This window comes from Cryptomeria japonica, chromosome 11, assembly GCF_030272615.1.
Source record: "Cryptomeria japonica chromosome 11, Sugi_1.0, whole genome shotgun sequence".
Lineage (NCBI taxonomy): Eukaryota > Viridiplantae > Streptophyta > Pinopsida > Cupressales > Cupressaceae > Cryptomeria > Cryptomeria japonica.
This window is the reverse complement of record NC_081415.1, coordinates 224,072,255-224,095,232: the sequence shown is the minus strand read 5'-3', so window position 1 is coordinate 224,095,232 and position 22,978 is coordinate 224,072,255. Positions and strand designations below refer to the sequence as shown.

The 22,978-nt window shown below is 37.0% G+C and overlaps 1 protein-coding gene across 9 annotated transcripts in view; it reads right to left on the bottom strand.

Annotated features, from left to right (window-relative positions):
* Positions 1-22,978, bottom strand: part of LOC131063944 (probable LRR receptor-like serine/threonine-protein kinase At1g56130) — a 247,430-nt gene that overhangs the window by 192,237 nt on the left and 32,215 nt on the right. For all 9 annotated transcript variants that reach the window (XM_057997924.2, XM_057997928.2, XM_057997931.2 and 6 more), the window contains exon 6: positions 19,514-19,585. In XM_057997924.2, the coding sequence (XP_057853907.2) occupies positions 19,514-19,585 (72 nt within the window). The remainder of the gene's footprint in view (positions 1-19,513; positions 19,586-22,978) is intronic.

The following is a 22,978-nucleotide window of genomic DNA, read 5'->3' as shown; positions in this document are numbered from 1 at the left end:
GCAGCTGTCTGGACTGATGGATTAGGTTGCTTCTTGCCTACCAAGGGCTGGCTTGTTGGCGATTGCCTGACATTTTCAGTGGTTGATGGGACAGCAGCATTCTGATCCAAGTTCGGCAGCTGGTGTATCAAGGTTTGATTATTATCCAATTGCTGCCCTCCTTCAATGGCTCTCTTCTTGGACCTTGTATAAACCAAAGCTGCTGGATCAGCTTGGTTAATCCCACAAAATTCTTCTCCCTGCCAATTTAAAAGAGCTGTCTCAGGTTGTTGATCCCCTTGCTGCTGGATAGAATCCTCATGGGGCGTATCCAATTGCCCACTTGAATTATTTTGGACCATCAAGGCCTAGTTAATCACCCCATTTGCACAAGTGCTTTGGTTATGGGGCAAATTGCAGGGAAAACACCAGTCAAAGTCCTGTGCCAAATTGTTTTGAATGGGCATGAGCTCCTTTGAAGAGCTGGCAGCATTGGGGCTATAAGCTTGATAAGGCCTTGGCACGTAGGCTTGTCTTGGGCCTTGATTATTTGGCTGATAAGGTGGTCTGTTTGACTGATTTTGCTGATAATTAGACTGGAATGGAGGCTGGTAAGGCCTGAAACCTTGATTTTGCTGCCTCTTCAAGTTTACTATTTCGCTGCCAAATGTTTGCAGCAGTCCCTTGATCTCCTATAAATCACTTGATTGTGTCGGAGAGTTATTCTCTGGTCTAACAGGTTGAGAAACTGGTGCTGGTAAGGCTGGTGCAGCTAGGATGATAGCTATAGGAGGTATTTGCATTGCTATCGGTGGCTGGATGGTAGGAAAAATTGGCATGGCAGGCCTTGGGGCAATTTTACCAGCCTGTATAAGGCTGTTCTCTGCTCTAATGGCTATAGAATAGGCCTGAGGCAATGAAGTGCCTCCCATCGATTGCACCATCACTGAGATATCACTATTCAAAGCTCTTAAATAGTATAAGAAGGCGTGGTCAGCTGTGGGCCTTACCGTTTGCGGGATTCTATCCCAAGTTTTCTGGAAACGGTGGCTGAAATCTGACATGACTTCGTGGGGAGCCCTCTTTATTGTTGACAGCTGCTCCATTAGCGACAAATGGTCTGATTTGTCCTCGAAGAAACTGCATAATTGGTTACCCAACTGGTCCCATGTCGCGATAGAATTAATAGGAAGGCCTCTGAACCATTGCAAGGCTTTACCCTTGAAAGATGCTGCAAGCAATCTGACTGCAACATTCTCCTCTGTCACATGGTGAACAGCGCATAAGTTTGCAACATCTTTTATGTGTTCAGCTGGGGTAATTTGATCTTCACCATGAAAATATGGTAAGCTTTTCAAAGCAGCCACTGGAATATCATCATGCTGTGTTAAATTCAGTGGGCTGCCCTGGTTAAATGCAACAAATGGCTGATTTCTGCCTGCTGGAATCATGATTACTGGGATTATTTGTGACACAGTTTGAGCCCTAACAGCAGGGGGAGTAGACTTAGCTCTCCTGGAATAAACACGGTTCTCTTTCTGTTTCTCAACTACCCTCCCTCTTCTTCTAGGGGGGGATAACTGTAAAAATTCGAAGGATGAAGAATTACTCCTGGTTTGTATCCTTCTCATAAGCAAAATTGCACTGACTTTACTATACCAGAAATCAGAGTCGCCAGGTATGTTGTAAGAATGTCTCTGAAAGACTAAAATCACTGTTGTACACACCAAACAGCACCATAAAACATGTTATAAGGGCTGAAAAATTATGCTCTCAGTCCCACCGGGCGTGCCAAAAACTGTTATCACTTGAACCTGCACCCCTGTTTGCTGCTCTACTTCTCATCTTTCTTTGTTACTGCATCTTCAGGGTTAGTCAGTTCTTTGGTGGTTGGCTTTTGCCCCCCTTAAAATTTACATCTCCTTTTAATGCCTTATGCAGAAACATATATACTACTTGCAGGTCATAAGCTGTGTTTTAATGATTAATAGTCTTAGGTTGTGAAAAAGGATTTTTTCCATCTTAGGACTGTGATTATCCAACCTGTTTATGAAGCATTGATGCAAGGGTCATGAGTTGTTGGTCAGTGTAAAAAAGGGTTTATTATCATTGTTGTACTGTGTGTCTTTTGGTTAGATAGATTCCAAAAAGAATACCATCTGGTGCAATCACCTTAGATTCAGGTTTTAGTTTTACATTTTCTCCTCTTAGTTTTACATTTTCTCCTCCTTACTCTTTTCCCTGAAGAAATTGTTAGTTTAGGTGCAGAATCTGAAAAGAACCAGCTTACTCTGGAGGTTCACTCCATTTTTTAGGCAACCCACAGGCCTAGGAGGGTTCCCATGTGTCACAAGCCTGCTGAGTTGATAGCTTAGCAAACAGGGGTGCAGGTTCAAGTGATAACAGTTCTAGAAACCTAACTTTAGAGATTGAGCGACTGTTCATCTTTTTGCTCAAGGGCAAAAACCCTACAACGAAGAATGGTTTTGAGGACAGAAACCCTCTAGCCAATTTGAGAGTGGATTTATCTAGGATTCACATGTGTGCTGAGATGGTGGAGATTTGTACTAAAGGATTGAAATATCATTTCCAGATTTTTGCTAATTTTTTCAATTGCTTCTTTGGTTTTTGTGGGTTGAAGATTGAATTTAGATCATTTGGTTGCAAATATTATTGAGAATATTTGTAAAGAATTTGTATGTTACTTACATCATCTACCCAAGGTTTGATTCATGCTAGCCACCTAGATATCAAATAGAATATATACATGTGAAGTGTCCCATCCCTTTTCTAACTTTGGTTTTTTTTTGTGTTTTCTTTTTTTGGTTTTCTGAATATTTGCCTTCTTTATTCTTTTGCAATTATTGAGAAGAAATGAAGGAAACAAAGGAGAAAACAACTTCTAAACACTATTAAATAACTATGTCCACAAGATCCAGAAATTTTAATGCATTAATTATGAATATTGAAGATACCCAATTCACATGCCTAGCCAGGCAAGATATAGCAGCAATGAACCAGTTCAACCTGATATTATTTTTCTATCAGCAGTAATTTGAAAGCTGCAACCAATCTATAAATGTTACTGTCACTAATCTGCCAGGAACCCTTATCAAAATCTGCTCTTTCAAGCCTCAAAATCCCACGCTAGATCCTTGAGATGGTACAGCCTGCACTAGAAATGGCATGGCTGGAGAAGAGAACAGTACGACCTGGAATCTATGCCTCCAATCGCCTCAAATCTGCAATCATTCATTACTTTAAAATCTGCCCTCAATTACTCTACAAAACTCTATCAACCCCTTCTCTCAATTAATTCAAATAAGCTCTCCTACAATCCCTGTTATGAGTTCACCTCAAGAACACCCTAGAGAGATCTTTCACTCCTGCAGGTATCCAATCCTATGAAGATTTCCATCTCCACAAGCTGCTAGTTCAAAACCTTGCTTCAGCTCTAATCCAAAAATCTCCAAAATGATTTATGTGAATGAATGAAACGTGCACCCAAGTTCTATTTATTTCTTCATTTCAAAAATCCTGCCTAAAACAAAACATTACTTAAGCTTCATAACCTTATAATATTTCTCTTTATTAATTTCACTTATAACTCCCTAAGTTATGCACCCAACATGAGATTAAATAAAATATTAAATAGACACCTTATAACTCCCTTTTGGTGCCCACACACATAGTCCCTTTTAACAAATTAAAATTAAACGTTAGCTTTTCCTTTAATACAACACTTTTTTAAAATTAAAGCTCAGAGACTTATAATAATGGAAATTGAATATCAATCTGGCATCCACTGACCTTCCAAAGATAGAAAGTCTCACCTAACCATGTTGGCAACCCTCTTGTGACTTATTAAAAATAGTATGGAATAAAAACATCTGTTTGCGCTAACAAATTCCTGCAAGAACAACCAAACTCTGGATGGGTTCCCTAACCACTGAATTAGCCTATGGGAACCAAGGTTAATAGGCTAATCATACAAATAATGTTGATGCTTAGCAAAGGGACATTACAAAATATTACTTTATTGATCATATATGAAATGCAGGTCGTAATGCAGCCAATATGATTGAATTTGTTGAGGCATATGCAATACTTGACCCCAAAGTCAAGAGATCCCATTCACGGTGTATTGTGAGGTGGAGGCAATAAGGAACCATAGAAATGAAAGGATTCAACCTAATCAGGACTTACAACACAAAGCTGGAAAATAATCCATCCCAAATTTTGATGGGTCGAGAAAAATCATGGCCCATGCATGGATCCAAAATCTGGAAACCTACTTGACCCTTAGCCCCATGTTAGAGAAGGATACCATTATTTGCCATACTACATCTAGAAGGGGTGGCACATGATTGGTGGCATCATGGCCTAATCACCCAAGACCATTAAAGTATAAAGACCTATTATGCCTTCAAGAAAAGACTCATTGAAAGGTTTGACCAAACACAGCCCCAAAAACACATCAAAAGAACTAACAAGAATAAGGCAAAGGGGAACCCTTGAGTAATATATCACTGAATTCCAAAGGCTAGCAGTTATGGTCCACAAATAGCTGAGAGACTCACTTATCTATTCATAGAAGGATTATCAGATACATTCCATGGCCTAGTAAGTGCCTTCAACCCTACCACACTCCAGGAAGCAATCCTAAAAGCCACATGGTTTAATGCCAAACAAGGGAAAAGGATCACTTTAATAGGATGGCATCAAAAAATAAGCACTTCAATGAGAAAGGCAAGCGCAACAGAACATATCTCTGTTATGACAAAAAAGAAGAACTAAGGAAAAAAGGTCTATGTTTTGATTGCAAGAAGAAATGGGAATGAGGATACACTTGTAAACAAGATGAAACCCAATAGAGAAAGTTATGCTTTAAATGCAAAGAGGTATGGGGTCTTGGACATATTTGCAATCAAAGGGGCCTTAAAGGCAAACACTTGTGCTACAAGTCCAAATAAAAGTGGGAACTGGGACACATGTGGAAAGGAAAGCCAAATACATATAATAGAGGCAATATCATTTGAAGAAGAAAAAGGAAACCCACAAGAAAACAAGGTATGGCGAAGGAGATCTGATAGGCATCCCATCAAAAGAAGAGGGGGCAATTAATAAATGGAGCTTTGCGGAGGAACAAATTTAGTACTCATAATGCCTTCATATTCTAAGATTGCCTCAATAAAAATTGTAATATGCCAACTGAAATTTGTATTTGCGAGTATACTTCACATCTCCATATATTCATGTGTATTCTCTATGTTTTTATGTGTATACTCCATGTTTGGCATATCTACTACATGAATATTTATGATTACTATTTTCTACCATTATTAATTCTATTTTTTGTTTACCTAGAACATGAGAATAAGAAGAGTAAACCAAAAGAGATAAATTTATTTAGGAAAGAACATTACAATTAAGGTCACAAATGTGTGTCATGCTTCTAATCCTCTTCTCAATAATGGGAAGCCAACACTTGCTTTGTCTTAAAGAGATATCCATATGGCCAATTAAAACAGTTCTTCCAATTACAATTGATGAGAGAAAACTTGTTTCCAACTATTGGTTATACCTGCATCTGAATTAAAACGAAAAACACATATTTGAAACCCTTTTCTATTGAAGTCATCTTGAATCACTCTTTCTATGATCGAGATTCGAGCCAATTGCTTGAGGACAAGCAATTTTGAGTTGGGAGGATTGTCATGATCCAATCCAAACGTTGAACAAAATCACAAATCGCAACATGAATTTGTCTTATGGAAGTTAGACTTCAAAATTTCATGTATCATGAAGACCTACTACAACCAACAGTCAGGTATTACAGAACAAAGGCAATGATATTTATTACTTGATTGACCCTCCTAATAATGGTGGTTTCCTCTAGAACAACGGTTTTCTTTACTAAAGGATTAATCAAAAAATAATAATTAAGAGGGGCATGTAAATGTGAAGAGACACTCAGTTCATGAACAGGCACTCCTCTCTCCAAAGGGTCACAACTCTAGAAGGAAGTCTTGGAATACAAGAAATCCTCTTTCCCTCTCATGGAAATGCTACAAATTCCACTTCCTAGTTGAAATGGCACTCATCTTTTCATCTCCAAGCCTTGGAATACAAAACATTTCCTCTCCACCACACGGAGGAGCTACAAATTCCACCCCTAAGGTGAAATAGTGCCCATTATTCCTTCTTCTATGTGTAAATGCACCTCATATTCCATGCATAAGGTGAATCAACACTCAAGATTCCTTGCAAGAGGTGAAAATGCGCTGAACAATGTTGAATTTTCATTGCAAATGCGAGGTAAGGTCAAAACTGAAGGAGAAGATTCTCAAAGCTTTATATGGTACACCACTAGCAGGCCATTAGGGATAATTCAAAACATATTGATTGGTGAGAGAGAGATTTTCCTAAAAAGGATTGAAGCATGATGTGCTTGGACATATCTAAGAATGTGAAGTGTGTCAATAGAATAAGTAACCAAGCATACCATTCCAGCAAGTCTTTTGCAGCCCCTACCCATTCCTGATCAGAAGTGGGAGACTGCATTGATGGATTTCATCACAAGGTTTCCCAAGGTGCATAGAAGAGATTGCATTTATGTTGTGGTGGATGGGTTGACTAAGTATGAACACTTCTTTGATATTTCCTCCGAATATAAGGCACCGTAAGTGGCAGATTAGTTCTTTAGAGAGGTGTTCAGACTTCCTGGATCAGCTAGGAACATAGTCAGTGATCAAGATGACATATTTCTCAATGTGTTTTGGTATGATCTCTTGAAATTGGAAGGTACAAAGTTAACTCCAAGAAAAATTTACTACCCACAAACAAATGGGCAAATAGAAATAGTAAACAAGTGGGTGGAAGGGTACCTAAGAAATTATGTGGCTGGTCATCAAAGGGCTTAGTTCAAATGGTTGCATCTAGGTGAGCATTGCGACAACACCACTTATCATATGAGCATAGGCATGACACCTTTCAAGGCTTTGTACAAGTATCATGTCACCTCCTTTGTAGACTTGGTTATTGCGAATAGCAGAGCACCTCAAGCCAAAGATTGGGTACAAGAACATCAAAATATTATGAAAGTTCTAAAAGAGAATATCCAATAGGCTTAGAACCAATCAAAGGTATATGCAAACAAGCACAAGACACAGAGGACATTTGAGACTGGAGATATGGTGTGTTTATGATTTCAACCTTATAGGCAGTCCTCACCCAAGAGGAGAGGTATACAAAAATTAAAACCCAAATTATAAGGCCTTTACAGGATTACACAAAGGATCAGAGAAGTTTCCAAAGAGTTAAAGCTACTAGAGAATAGTAAGATACACACTGTCGCCCATGTGCCTTGCCTCAAAAAGGCGTTGGGACAACATATCAAACCATTTACCAAGCTACCGCAGTTGGATGAGGAAGGAAAACTAATCTTGATTCTAAAATAGATAAGTGATATCAGGGGAAAGGACGCAAGAACAAGAGTATTCAGGATAATTTGGATAGATAGGAAGACTTGCGTACAAAAGATGCAACTTGGGAATGAGAGTGAATTCTTTAGCACCCAAATCTACAATTGCTCAAGGACAAGCAATTTTGGGAGGAAGGACTGTAATGTCCACTTCTTCATCTTAGGCATTCACACATGTCATTAGCCTATTTATTCCCTTAGGCTAATTCAGACAATCAAATAAGAATATTTTTAATTATATTAAATTAAGTTGCCTTAAGTTGTTGTGGGTGAATTTATTTGAATAATTTTATAAAGTAAGTTAAAAATCAAAATTATAATGAAGTCACTTTATGGGGCCAAAAAGTTAATATTTTGAAAAACATGAATTTTAAATTATAACATTTCGAAAGTTTGGGGGGAAGTTATAAAATAGGAATGAAGGAACTCATTTGGACATCTTGGACATTTTGCTTCTCTCATTTCAAGTCTTGACTGCTACACAACAAAGGAACAAGGGTTTTATTGTAGTTGTTTGTTTCAATATTCTAGGAGCAAATTTATTGTGATTTTGCTAGAAAATAATATTTTTTGTTGGTGGTGTGTGTGAATGGTGGAAAGAAGAAATTATAATTGTGCGTGTGCTAGTGAAATATCAATTAAATTCATTGTGGTATGTGGGAGAAGTGGAAGATAGAAATTTAAAGGTAGTGAAGTGTGTGCAAGGTGAAATTATTTTTAAATCAAATACTGTGTTTTTTGTTGAGATAAACCTAGCCAACCCAAAAGGGAGTCGTACCATTGTAAATACTAGCAGGGGGTGAAAGGAATTGAGGAAGGCTTGAAAATCGTACCATTCAGAACAGTTGAATGCAAACTGGTATATCATTGATTTGTATAGAGCTTTTGCTAGTTTTAAGCATGCTGAAGATAGTTCTTAAGTGATTTCATTCACTCTTGCCTCTACTTGATCATATCTCTTTCTCCAAGTACCCTACTTTTATGATTGCAGGATCCACAAATTTTATATCATTATATCCAAATCCATAAAAGGTGGCAACCTATGGACATATGGTGGAGGTGTCATAACAATGTTCTCCCAAATGTAACCACTCGACCCAAGTTGTTTGCTTGCTTAAAAAAATTCTTAGATGCCCTTCGATCCATTTGTTGACAATCTCAATTTGCCCATCTATTTGGGAGTGGTCACTTGTGCTAGGGGTGAGTTTTGTTCCTACCAAACCAATGTCTTGTCAAAAATGACTTAAAAACCTGTTGTCCCTTCCACCTAATATGCTAATAACAAAATCATTCTTGGTATATTTAGATATGATGTTGATGACCCAATCAATAGAGATATTAGAGATGGAACATAAAGTATGTATTTGAGATAATGCATCAAAAACTACATTATGGCTCTTCCCCTCACATATTCAATATCAACAACTACCTAATTTCACTTGAATGGAATGCGGGGCTTATTATTAAAATGTCAAAATTCGGCATTTTCACCTGATTAGTGCGATTTTGAGTTTTAGCTAAAAACAAATGACTTGGTGCACCCTACAAAATTAATATGGAGGTCGATCTTGTTTTAAAATGCTCCTTTGTATGAAATTTGGACCCTTTGGCTAAAATGCGCGACCTCCTCATTCCCTCAAAATATAATCTGAGACCAAAATTTTGTTTTGGACGCCTTCTTTTCTAAGTAAACTCGACCATTTTATAGAAAAATGCACAACTTAGAGATTTTAGGCCAAATGGGGTTTTTGCGCGATTTTTGGACCAAATTTGCCCCCCTCATATCAAATGTGCAACCTCTCTCTAGGCAAATACTCGGGCTACTTAAAAGAAATGTGAGGACAACATGTTGAATTCGGGCATTTGGAGTGAAATATACGATTCTTGCTTGGAAGAAATCGGGCTTAAGAGTGGAAATGCACGATTTGTGTGCCATTGCCTTTCGGCCATTTAAGCCCAAATGCACAATTGGATTTCTTGAATGATTTTCGAGCTTGACTTTTCTTGTTTTTCCTACGATTTTTAAACGCCCCCCTTTTTGCCTTAGTGATTTTCAAGCACTTGAACCATTTTGAACGAACATAATGACCCTTACAAAATAAAAACAAATGCCGAACTTTAATCTTTAGCCCATTTCGCTATGGAAGAAAATCGGCCACTTTAGGGGAAATGCGCGATTTTTAACTTTCATGCCTTAGGCCTTCAAATTTCGACCTAAAAGGCCAAATTGCGATTTTGATTTGGCCATATTTCAAAAAAAAATGTCGAACATTGTATTTATTTTCCACTTTATAAGAAACTCAGGGTTTTTGTCGGGCATTTCAAGGTAAATGAGCGATTTTGTGCTGCTCAAAATTGTCGATCTTTGTTTGAAGCAAACACAAATCTAAGAATTTCAAGATTTTTAGACAACCTGTGCAAGTTTTGCCCCAAATGGTTCTAAAACTCGGGATTTATTACCAAAATGATATGTGCAATTTTACATTTCAGGAAACTCGGGTGTTCAACGGAAGAAATGTGCAATTTTTGCACTTCAAGCTACCTCTCATTTGATGGTTTTCGGCCTAAGGGTATTTGTGAGATTGGTCACTTCAAACGTCCTTTACCCAGCGATTTCGGGTTATAAAGACGAATTGCACGATTTTTTAACTTTGTTGTGTCTCACCAAATGTATAAAATCGCAGAGCCCTTTGTTAGTTTTTAGTAATTAGATAAGCATTAACGAGCAGAAAATCAGAATACAAGATAAACAAATACAAAATCAACACATGACACAAATATACCCTGGGAAAACCTCCCTCTTGGAGGAAAAACCCAGCATCAAAGATCCAAATCAAATCTTTAAATCATGAGCAAATTACAAGTACAGTTCAGATCAGATTACTTATCTGATTCAATCACCAAGCTAGGGCAAAACTTTGCCCAATTCAAATCACAGGAGTGCAGGCTTTAATTGCTGATTGAACTTGCAGAGATTCGGCGCTACAATGAAGGAGAATTTGCTGCTCTAGATCGCCCAGAAAGACAACACAAATCGCCTAGATGAATTACCAATGAATTCGCTCCAGGTAATCCCTAATGATGCTCAGATTCGAATCTGAAGTGAAGGTCAAATTGCCCAATAGTTCGCCCAAAACACAAGGCAGATTTGCACTAGTTAGAAGATAAAATTTGCTAGTAGAAGATGACTGATTGTAGAGCAATAATTCGATGATTGTAAATTGCGTTGGATGACAAGATTGAATCTTGTTATATACAAGATTCAATCATCTTCTTTCCCAAGTCGGCTAGCCTATTTGGCTGACTTGATTTCATATGTTATTCCTTTACATTGGCGCCCAAATTTGGGATTATAATTGAACTACACATTACATTATTTTCTCTAATTGGGCCCAGCCCAATACTTTACAAGTAATTGCTCATGATTTGTTGTTATTACAATATACATTAAATTTTAATTGCCACTTACGCAACATTAAAATTTAATCAACATAATCCGATCTAGCTATCACATTTCAACACTCCCTCTTAGCTAGGGAGGATTATAGAAAGACACATTATATTGTAATAGTACATCATGGACCTTTCCATGATATCCATCTTGCATTGCCCGTAGAGGATGGATCCACCTTGCATTTCCCACAAAGGGTGGAGGAGGTCTTTCACCTCAACCTTCTCCCTGAGAAGGACTCTATGTCACCTTGGATTGCCCGCAGAGGGTGACTCCACCTTGCATTGCCCGCAGAGGGTGGTTGATGCAACTTAGTGCATCACTGAGACTGAGACTCCCTCTCGGCAAGAGTTGTGCTCTCAACAACTCCAAGTCTCTCTTTGAAGTATTCAAACTTCACACAAGTTAGAGGCTTGGTGAGAACATCTACAATCTACTCATCAGTGCTGACATATTTCAACTGAATGACACCTCTCTGTACCATATCACGAACATAGTGATAATGAGTCTCTACATGTTTTGACCTGTCATGAAACACTGGATTAGTAGACATTTTAATACAATTCTGATTGTCACAATGAATGATTGTGGGTTCCCAAGGTTGTCCAAACAACCCAGCAAGAAGCTTGCGAAGCCACACTGCTTCTCTTGACGCCACACTTGATGCAATGTACTCAACTTCTGTAGTACTCAATGCAACTGAGGACTATTTCCTACTGCCCCAAGAAATCATGGCAGAACCCAAACTGAAACAGATTCCTGAAGTGCTCTTTCTATCAATTACACTTCCTGCCCAATCAGAATCAGAGTAGCCCTCCAAGGTGATGATAGTGTTGATTGGATACTTAACCCAAAGCCAACTGTGCCTCGCAAATATCTCAGGATATGCTTGACTGCAACAAGATGAACATGCTTCGGCTTGTTCATGAACTGGCTGAGGGCACTCGTTGCATAACAAATATCCGGTCTAGTGTTAACTAGGTACATCAAGGATCCAATCAACTACTTGTACTCCGATGGATCTGCAAAATCAGAGTTAGCTGCAGATAAACTCAATTTCTTCAAGTTAGTTTCCATAGAAATAAGCATAGGTTTACAATCCAGCATACCAAATCTTTTGAATATATCAATGGTGTATTTTCCTTGACAAAGTATAATTTCATTAGATCTTTGCCATACTTCTAACCCTAGAAAGTAATGCATTAAACCTAGATCTTTCATTTCAAATTCAGTGGCTAATTCTTTCTTACATCTAATGATGAGACTATCTTCACCAGTTAGAAATAAATCATCCACATATAAAACCAGAATTAGCATTTCACCATTAAATACTTTAAAGTAAAGGTTAGGATTAGCATCATTCTTACAAAACCCTAAACTAACCAAATACTTATCAATTCTTTCATACCAATCTCGAGGATCTTGCTTGAGGCCGTAAAGAGCTTTCTTCAATCTGCATACGTGAGATTCTCTATTGTGAGTCTCATATCCTTCTGGTTGCTCAATATAGACTTCTTCCTCAACGACACCATTAAGGAAAACAGTCTTTAAATCCATCTGATGTAACTTCCAACCCTTAGCCACAGCAATAGCTATAATAGTTCTAATAGAAGTATATCTAGCAACAGGAGCAAATGTCTCTTCATAATCTATGCCTTCCTTTTGTGAAAAAACACAAGCTACAAATCTAGCTTTATATTTCTCAATACTACCATCAGCAGCATGTTTAATTTTAAACAACCATTTAGAAGAAACAACAGACTTACCTTTAGGTCTAGGCACAATATCTCAGACATCATTCTTGGTGATAGATTGATACTCTTTGTCCATAGCTAGTTTCCATGCTTGCTGGTTCATTGTTTCTTCTATGCTTGATGATTCAATCTCAATTATATTGCACATCATTGCAACATAGTTTGAGAATTTCTAAGGTCTTCGGCTTTCTCTAAATGTTCCTTGGGGAGTTGCAAACTTTTTTGCTTCTTGAATTGTGCTCCTAATCCAAAGTGGTCTTTTCTTGCTAACTGCAATATCTCTAGGTCCATCAGATCCAGAGGCTCAGGAGGATCACCATGCTCAACAGGTTCGGGAGGCTCGATAGACTCCCTCTGAATCTTAGGGTTAGTATCAATATCCATATCTTGATTATCATTAACTTCTTTATCATTATTGACAAGGAAACCTTTAGATTTCTTAAAAGCAATATTTTCTTCAAACGTGTCATCCCTACTTACCTCAATGTACCTTTGTCGTAGAATGTAGACACGAATTGCTTTGGAAGACTCATTGTATCCAACAAAGACACCTTTCGTCCCAGATGGCTCTAGCTTAGATCTCATTTCTTTTGGCACATGAACATAGACAGGACTTCCAAAAATCCTTAGGTGACTGATATTAGGTTTGACTCCAGTAAAGGCTACTTTAGGAGTTATGTTCTTCAAGACACGATGAGGGCATCTGTTCTGCATATACACCTCAGTCTTAGATGCTTCGGCCCATAGGAAAGTCTGCAAGTCTTGACCATGAATCGTAGCTTTAGCTGCTTCAACAATGGCTCTATTCTTCCTTTCAGCCACACCATTTTGCTGAGGATTGTAGGGGACGCAGAACTCCCTCTTAATTCCTATCTCTACACAAAAGTCATGAAAACTACTTGAGGTATATTCACCTCCATTATCAAATCTTAACACTTTAATCTTTTTACCAGATATATTTTCAACTAGAGCCTTAAATTCTTTGAACCTACTTAGTACTTCATCGGATTCTTTAGATCTTAGAAAGTAAATCTAAGTCTTTCTAGAAAAATCATCTATAAATGTAACATAGTATAGAAATCCACTGGGAGAAGGAACTGACATAGGTCCACATAAGCCAAAATGAACAAGTGCTAATTTTTCCTTGGCTCTACTTTCACTTTTATGGAATGGACTTTTAGCGTTCTTACCTAATGCACAACCTTTGCGAGTATCATGATGAAAATGACTAAGTTTAGGCATACCTTTAACCATCTTTTCAAGTGAGGGAAGTGCCTAGAAGTGAAGGTGACCAAGCCTTTTGTGCCATAGCTAGCTAGATTCAGGAGCCTCATGAATGAGTGCTTGAACAGGGTGAACTGAAAGCTTATACAAACTATCATATCTATTTCCAATAACATGAGCAGATTTAAAACTAGATTTCTTAGGCCATGCAAGTACTCTACCCTCAAAAAATGCTACTTGATAACCTTTATCTTCTAGGGCAGAAATGGAGATTAAATTTCTTTAAATTCCAGGAACAAATAAAATATCACTAAGATGCAAGGAGATACCAGATTCTAAATTTAAAGAAGTATTGCCAAAACCTCTTACCGAATACCCAGCATCATCACCAATTACCACATGAAGGTTGGACTCTTCCTCCATTAAGTCTGAGAGGTGCTCCCAGTATCTCGTGATATGCCTGGATGCACCACTTTCTATCAACCAAGTGTTGTTGCCAGTTGGCACATTCCTGGATAAGGCAGAAATAAAGAGGAAGTCTTCGTTATCCTTCGAATCTGCAACTTCATTCAAATTCGGTTCTCCTTGCTTGGGCAGATTCTGACATTCTTTAGCATAGTGTCCAAACTTATCACATCTGAAGCAACGAATACGTGAAAGATCCCTTGGCTTCTTCCTTGAATCATGAACAGAAGGAGGTCTGAAATCTCTAATTCTTTTGAAATTGTTCTTCTTCCAATGACCACCCTTCCTTTTGACACATTGAGATGCAAGCATGTGATGGTCACCTCCATGAGTGCCCTTGAGCATTCCTTTTGCAACTAAGCGTGATTCTTCTTTAATGCAATCAGACCAGAGGCGATCAAATGTAGGAAATTCAGATCTTCCACTTATGCTTTGAATGAATGGATCCTAGGAATCAGGAAGTCCATTTAGTGCAATCATGACAGTGTCCTTGTCCACAACTTCATTTCCAATGGAGCTGAGTTGATCCTTCAATTCTAAAATTTTCATGAAGAAGGACATTACTGAATCTCCCTTATTCATCTTGACTTGAAGTAGTTGCTGCCTTAGGGTAAGTGCTCGGCTGATGTAGTTGATCTCATACATTCCCTCTAAGTGTTTGAACATCTCCCTGGTTGAAGGTAGCTTGGAGATGGTTGAAACAAGATGATCCTTTACAAAATCAATTAGGAACTTCTTGGCCTTAAGAGCATTCTTCTTGAACTGCTTTAACTCTTATGGATCTGAGGGCTCAGGCAGATCCTTATCTTCTACAAACTGTAGCAGATCACTCTCCTCAAGGGCAAGGAGAACACGAACCTTCCAAGAGGTAAAATTAAGAGCCCCATCAAGTTTGTCCTCTACTTTCAGACCTGTCACCATCTCAAAAATAAAACAGCAAACTGAAAGTGAAAGCTTACTGTTAATCTGATTACTTAGAATGAAGCTAAAGCTCTGATACAATTTTAGTTTTTAGTAATTAGATAAGCATTAAGGAGCATAAAATCAAAATACAAGATAAACAAATACAAAATCAACACATGACACAAATATACCCTGGAAAAACCTCCCACTTGGAGGAAAAACACAGCATCAAAGATCCAGATCAAATCTTTAAATCATGAGCAAATTACAAGTACAGTTCAGATCAGATTACTTATCTGATTCAATCACCAAGCTAGGGCAGAACTTTGCCCAATTCAAACCACGGGAGTGCAAGCTTTAATTGCTTATTGAACTTGCAGAGATTCGGCGCTACAATGAAGGAGAATTCGCTGCTCTAGATTGCCCAGCAAGACAACACAAATCGCCTAGATGAAATACCAATGAATTCGCTCCAGGTAATCCCTAATGATGCTCAGATTTGGATCTGAAGTGAAGGTCAGATTGCCCAATACTTTACAAGTAATTGCTCATGATTTGTTGTTATTACAATATATATTAAATTTTAATTGCCACTTAGGCAACATTAAAATTTAATCAGCATAATCCGATCTAGCTATCACATTTCAACACCCTTATCTTTAGATGCCAAAATCATCTTAGTGATTTTGGGCCCTCTGGGAGATATGTGTGATTTTGTTTTATTTGCCTTCGATTTGCAAACAAAAATGTCGAGTTTTGGTATCCGCCCATGCACTCAGCGAAATTCGGGCCGACAAGTGATAATGCATGATTCCGTGCGACTTTGCCCTCACCACAATACAAAACTTGGGCCATTTGATATTGATGGGTGAAATTGGTCTTACAGATGAAACTCGGGATTCTAGGGAAAAATGAGCGATTTTCACTCTTTTCGGATCTCTTTTAAAAATGTGCGATTTTGTTTTATGTAGAACTCGAGTATTCCTTTCCTTGCGAAATGGGCAAACATGTCGAGCTCTTACCTCTTTCTCTCCTTCGGGTGGACTACAAAAGAAAAGATGGGGGTCCCACACGAAGATGGGGCGTGTGTCCATAATGCACAACAGTACCTTTCTATACTATTTTCTTGCAACACAAAATTAGAGAACATATATGAACTAATACTTATAAATTGAAACATATGCCAATGAATTAGATTGAATGATATAAGTTTTTAATGTATTAATTACCATTAGCATTATATTTGTTAGATAAAATCAGATTGTAGGCTAGTTGCCATTCTTTATTATCCAATTCCTTAGTGCACTAGGGTAGGCTGGTTGGATAGGGTGTCCAAGAGACCCTCCACCCTAGGGCCAAGAGCAGATGCTACATCACTCTTGGCTCCATGTGGCAGATGTTAAGCATCCATCCTGGAGTAGTGTACCTAGTGAGGTGTTCTATCGTCATTCCCCCTCATCACAACCACCTTCCCTCTTAAGCCCAAGAGCAGATGCTACACCCCTCTTGGCTCCATGTGGCAGGTGTTAGGCATCCACTATGGAGTGGCATACTTAAGAGAGAGTCCCTCATATACAATGAACCATTTGTGATATTCTAATGAAGTTATATTTATTATTCGATTCAACCCATTATGATAATTAATTATACTTGACATATTTATTACAGTTCTATTACATTATGTTGCATTAGTGTCTCATGCTTTCTGTCAGCACTACTTTGTATCAGAATTATTCATTATCTGTCATGGCTACTTCTTACCATATTAGCACCGTACGAATTTACAGAATTATAATTTATAGAAACTGAATTTGACTTGCCTTATTCCTTCTGGATTTATTTACAGATATATGTACATGTATTATGTCTAACAGTGATGTTGTGTATAGTTATTTCAATGCTGTTTGAATAATTATATATTATTTGCCTTTTCAATTTTTTATCATATTAATGGTCATCAATTTGATTAAGATTGTCCACAATGGTTTAGAATCATTAAAGTACATATTGACTTTTAATATATATATAAAATGCTGACTGTTATATTCAATATTATCCCAGAAAACGTACCTGTCACTGCTCCTTATTTTTTCCTTACTAGCTTGCTGGCAGTGTGAATGGTCTTCTTCTATCTTTTATATATGAAATTAAGTATGATTCTCATACATATTGCAGTCTATATTAATATTACTACTAAATTCTGCATAACAACATTATCAGGCTTCGTATTTTAAGCATACATATTCAGCACATCCCCATGCATACCATCAAGAACAAAGATGCTACTGCCTCTAACTTAATAACAGTTCTGATCTGGTCCAATCCATGGTGATGTTGCTGGATTCTTTGATTCCTTTCCTTTATATCTCTCAATGTGAGGGAGAGTTCACACCTCTTCATCATGCATGCCCTTTGGCAAGAGACACACTCTTTCACCATTAGCACCTTTTGAAAGAGTGCAACTCTTCATTATTCCTGCCCTTTGAAAGGGACATAACCTTTCATAATCAGGTCTGCACTTCTTATTTAAATCAGATGTGCACTTCTCATTTTCCAAATTATCCCCCTCTCAAATAAGGTTCTCTTCTCCCTTTTATATCTTATTGTTGAAGGAGTCACAACTTTTCCTTCCATGTCCTTTGACCATTCATAAACTTAACTAAATTTTATTTAATTATATTTAATTATATTCTTTTTTATTTTAATTTAATTTTTAATATTTAAATTTTATTATTATTATTTATTATTAAGTTCTATTTCAAAGTGGGGACATTACAGTAAGCCAGATCTTCCTTTGTAATTTTGGTTTGAGTCTTGTTTTGAAGCCATCGGTAATTCTTTGGGAAAATTTTGATTGGTTGATGAGGGTTCCACAGAGTATCTACACACCACCTATGCACGCATACTGGTGGAGATTGACTTAACAAAGGATCTTTCTGCTGAGATCTCTCTATGCACCAAGTTTGGAAGCTAGAATCAGATTATAGATTACGAGGGTATTCCATTTTGATGTTGCAGATGTTACAATACTAGTCATGTTGTAGCCCAATGTGAAAAGCAGAGGTATGGTAACAAGGCTACCTAGTGGAAGGATGCCTCCCCCACCATTACTTAGTTGAAAAGGTGGAGTCAAGGGCGAAAAGGAAAGCCAACACTACAACCACTGATAAATATTCTATGGAATAAAGTCATAAGCTTACTCCAAGCAGTTAGTAGAGAATGCCAACGTTTCAAGATGCACCCCCCCTACTGTGTGGGATTAGACAAGTTTGCTTCTCCATCTAGTATGGGGATGGCTGGGAATGCAAAAAGATTAGAAATTTCGTCTCTGGAAGGTGAAGAAAATGCCTCAGGGGTTTTGGTTGGGGATCAGAGAGATGGGGAGACGAAAGAGCCTGGACAGTTGTGCAAAGAAAAAGGAAGATTTTTAATATGCATCTTCGCTCCCATGGAAAATGTGGAGCTAAATCCTAAACTAGCAACTAATTGTTCATTTGTTGTCTTGCTCGTTAATGGGCTTGGTGGATCTCTGTCACCTGCATGAAAATGTAAATTGATGGTAAATGGTCTGAGACTTTGGTAGTAGATAGCTGACGGTCTAGGACTTTGGCAGTAGATAGATGATGGTCAGGGACATTTTGATAGACAAGGTTATGGTCCCTGTTATTGATTATAATACTGTATTTTAATTTATATCAGTGCGCAGCCCCATAAAGCTATTATTTAACAATAGAAAAGAAACAAAGGAGAACATATTGTTTTCTATTATTTCTTGCAATAATTTTAATGGAGATAAGTTATTCGTCCCATAATTATTATGTTTTAATTTATTTACGATGATTTCCTTAATATTTTCTGAATTGGTTTACACAATGATTTATGAGTTGATTTGAGCTGTGTTTTCCATTCTTTGTTTTAACAAATATTCATGTTCAAAAGAATATTAAGAATGATATTTTTTTCAAAACCATATTGTGAAGTTGAGCATCTGTAGAAAGGAACATCTATTACAATATAAGTTCAAATCTTCAACACTTTACAACTTATGTGATCGAATTCCTTATCAAATGAAAGCTACAATTTGATGCTATTCAAATGAATTGTTGCATTTCAATGTGCTAGAAAATATAGTAATTCTAAAATTTGCAAACAAAACCAAGCGAAAAAATAAAAAGAACAAAATATCATTATTAGAATAACAATGTATGCACAAAATGAAACTAGTAGCTTCAAAGTGCAATATATCAAGCTTACAGTTGTTCCAACTGAGTCAGGTTACCAAGCTCTGGTGGTAATGCTCCATTAAGATTGTTTGATGCAAAGCTCCTGAATTGGGAAAAAAATAATCATGAGATATATTTGGAGTCTTCCCTATCTGGATACTGCTTTGAACAATTGTAAAGCTGATTGCTTATGAATGACATGAAAAGGATAAGCATGCATAGATTTAAAAATACTATTCAACTTCACAAGAGTGTACTTACAAGTTTATAGTATTTTTTCCTAGAAGAACAAGACAATAATAAATGCAACTCACACAAAGAAAAACTAGTTGGAATAAATGATCCAAATTGGATCCCATTGTGATGTAATTTACTTCAACATTGTTGTATTTGTATTGTTGTAGGAACTCTAAGAGGTTTTTATGATCCTTAGAAAATAGTCCTTTGTAAATTGGTCACTACTAAGACTGAGAAAGAATTATAAAGGTATCTATAAAGTGTTGGAACAGGTGCAAAGAATCCAGGAAGTAATAGAGAAGGCTGAAAAATGTTTCTGCAAATTCTATATTGAATTTTATTTGAAAAATAAAGGTCTTAGAGATGCTTTTCTGCTGGACTGAACCAGTTCTAATTAACACATGATGGATTTAATGATGGTTGAACCTGTCCCAGAAAAGCTAGCAATGGGCTTGTTCAGGACCCAAACTATCCTGAATAACACAGAAACTAAAACAATTCTCCATATTGGAAGACAAACCAATTTGTATGTTGTCTATTGGGTTGGTATGCTGTTTTGATGTTTCTGTTGTTATTGTTTCAGTATTCTTTTTGTAAAAGAGACTCCTGGAGAGAAATTGAACAATCATCTAGAGTTTGACTTCGGTATTACATCATAAATATTATACGTTAGTAAATAGTTTTAGGAAAATTAGTGAATAAATAAAAGTTAGCGTGCCCTTTATGTTAGTAATAATTTATTAGTAAGTTAATAACTAATGTTAGTTATGTGTAGAAAGTTTACCATTTGTTGGTGTGGTTACTTTATGTAAAGGCATTTATGAAACCCATGTAAATCAATGTGATATCACTCCAAGCGTAATATATTTTCATAGTATAATTATTGCCAATCATGGTGTAACTTGCAGTTTTGTGCTCACCATTTTAATACAGTATCGTACCAAGAGAAAATTAATTTCATAGTGATGTTTTAATAGCTGTCAAGGATCAATACCAATCACATGGTTAACCCGTCAATGAGAACCCATTCTTCTCATGGGAGTTAAGAGTTAGTTTCAGGCTATTTGTTGATTTGGGCTTTTGAATAGTAGCAATGCAAAAGTTTATAGCCCATGAGAACTCCAAATTATTGTAAAAGCCTTTTGGTTTGGCCCGTTGATTATAAATTTGCAAAAGCTGTCTGTTTTTTTTTTACTTGTGCAAAGCCAATATATTCTATTGGTGTTGCATAAGGGTTGTGTAGGACAGCACAAGTGTTGAGCCTCAAGCACAGGTGCTTCCAAAAGTTTGCAAAGCACCAACATCAAGGACCAAAGATTAACATGATCCCTATGATAAAGTCAAGGCTTGATGAGGATTTTGGCAAATTTCTCAATAGTAGGAAAGGTGCTAATGTAACTTTTGAATTAGACGAGGAAATTTTTTCGTGTTAATAAATTGGTGTGCATTGCTTGCTCAACTGTTCTCTGTACTAAATATTTGGATTTGTTCTTTAAATCTTTTGTCGGTTGATGTTAGTTGAAATTTTCTCAGATCATTCTGAGGAAGCAATGTAATGTCTTTTCTGGTAAATTTTATGAAATATATAAACCAATATAATCATTCATTTTCAGCTTTAAATAAAGATTAACTTACAAAATGCTACAACTGGCTGAGAAACTGTATGACAGCCAATATAGCTGAATAGAACATTGTTCAGCAAAGGCAATCTGGATAGAAAATCTCAACAATTATTATTGAAAATGCTTCAGGGTACCAAACGTATGGCAACCCCTCATAAGAGTGCTGCAATTCACAATAATGCTACAAGCTAATGTTCCTCCCGACATACGGCAGCCTGAGCATATGATACAATAACAATGAAAATTACTGACCTCTCCTTTAATACATAGAGCAATTCTAGAGTCTAGACAACCATATGGCACTCACAATGGAAGGTTAGTATGGTTGAAAAAAAAGTGTACTGCCCAATAAACTCCTACGTGGTACTGTTGATAATGAATCTTCAACAAAGATAATATTTTCTGCTCCACAGAAAATAAAATATGATTATTCTATAATCCTTCATAAATAGAAGCTTCACCTGCAATCCCACATACAATCAAACAACTGTTGGACATGGGACACATTAGGCCTAGTTCAAGTTCCTTTGCCTCTTTTGTAGTCTCGGCGAAGAAGGATGGAACCATGAGGATGTGTGTAGACCAAAACGCACTATATAAAAATACCATGAAAAATCAATAACCAATTCCTAGGATTTATGAGTTAACTAATGAGTTGCATGGAGCAATTTACTTCTCCAAGATTGATCTCAAATTAGGTTATCATCAAATCAAAGTGAGAGAGGATGACATCCACAAAACATCTTTAAGATATCATTATATGTAGAAGATGATGATCAACCACAATAGCCAAGAATCATCTACAAGCAAAACACCTATCACACAAAAGAGATCAAGCAAAGATTGTATGCTCTATAACAACTAGAGAATTCTATATTATTGCACAAAAGAATTGAAGATTCAATATTGAAGGTACAATGAAAGACTTGCTTTATAGAAAGCAAGAGATGCTCTAGTCCTAAAATTAGAAGAACTAAAGCAATGCAAAGTAGGAGCTAAATTAAGCTCAACTACAAGCTATAAAAGCTAACTAGAAGTGCCTTTAAGTGAACTCGGACTAAAAAAACATAACACCTATATAAAATAAAGCACCTAAGTTTAGCTTAAGTGAAAAAGCAATTAAAGGACCTAAATAATAAATAATTAGATTATTGTCCTAAAATTACTCCAACACCTCCCTTTAAGATTAACTTAGGGATAAGCTAAAGAGCTAATGATGAATGCAAAATGCATGCATGAATGAGTCCTAGCAACTAAGGCCTGATTAGGTACTCATTTACAAACCAATGCAAAGTAATGCAATTCATAGCAATGAGGTCTCTCTAAATGGAGAAAAGGAGAAAAACCAAATGGGAAAAAGCCCCTCTCCAAAAACGAGAGACGCAATGTAAAAGAAAAGGGTATTACATGTGACTAAGATGAAGGACTCCTAGTGGCCCCTCAAGTACAGAATTGGTCATAGAAGTACAATAAATATCCCACCCATAAGAGAGAGAATGAGGATAAGAATCCCCCCAATGTAGAAGTAGCTCTTGTTCCAATGATGAATGTCTGAAGACAGAACATGATCCATTGCCTACAAACAATATGTCTCCCCTTGTCATGTCCCCTCCTGTTTACTCTTATTTTGGTACTTA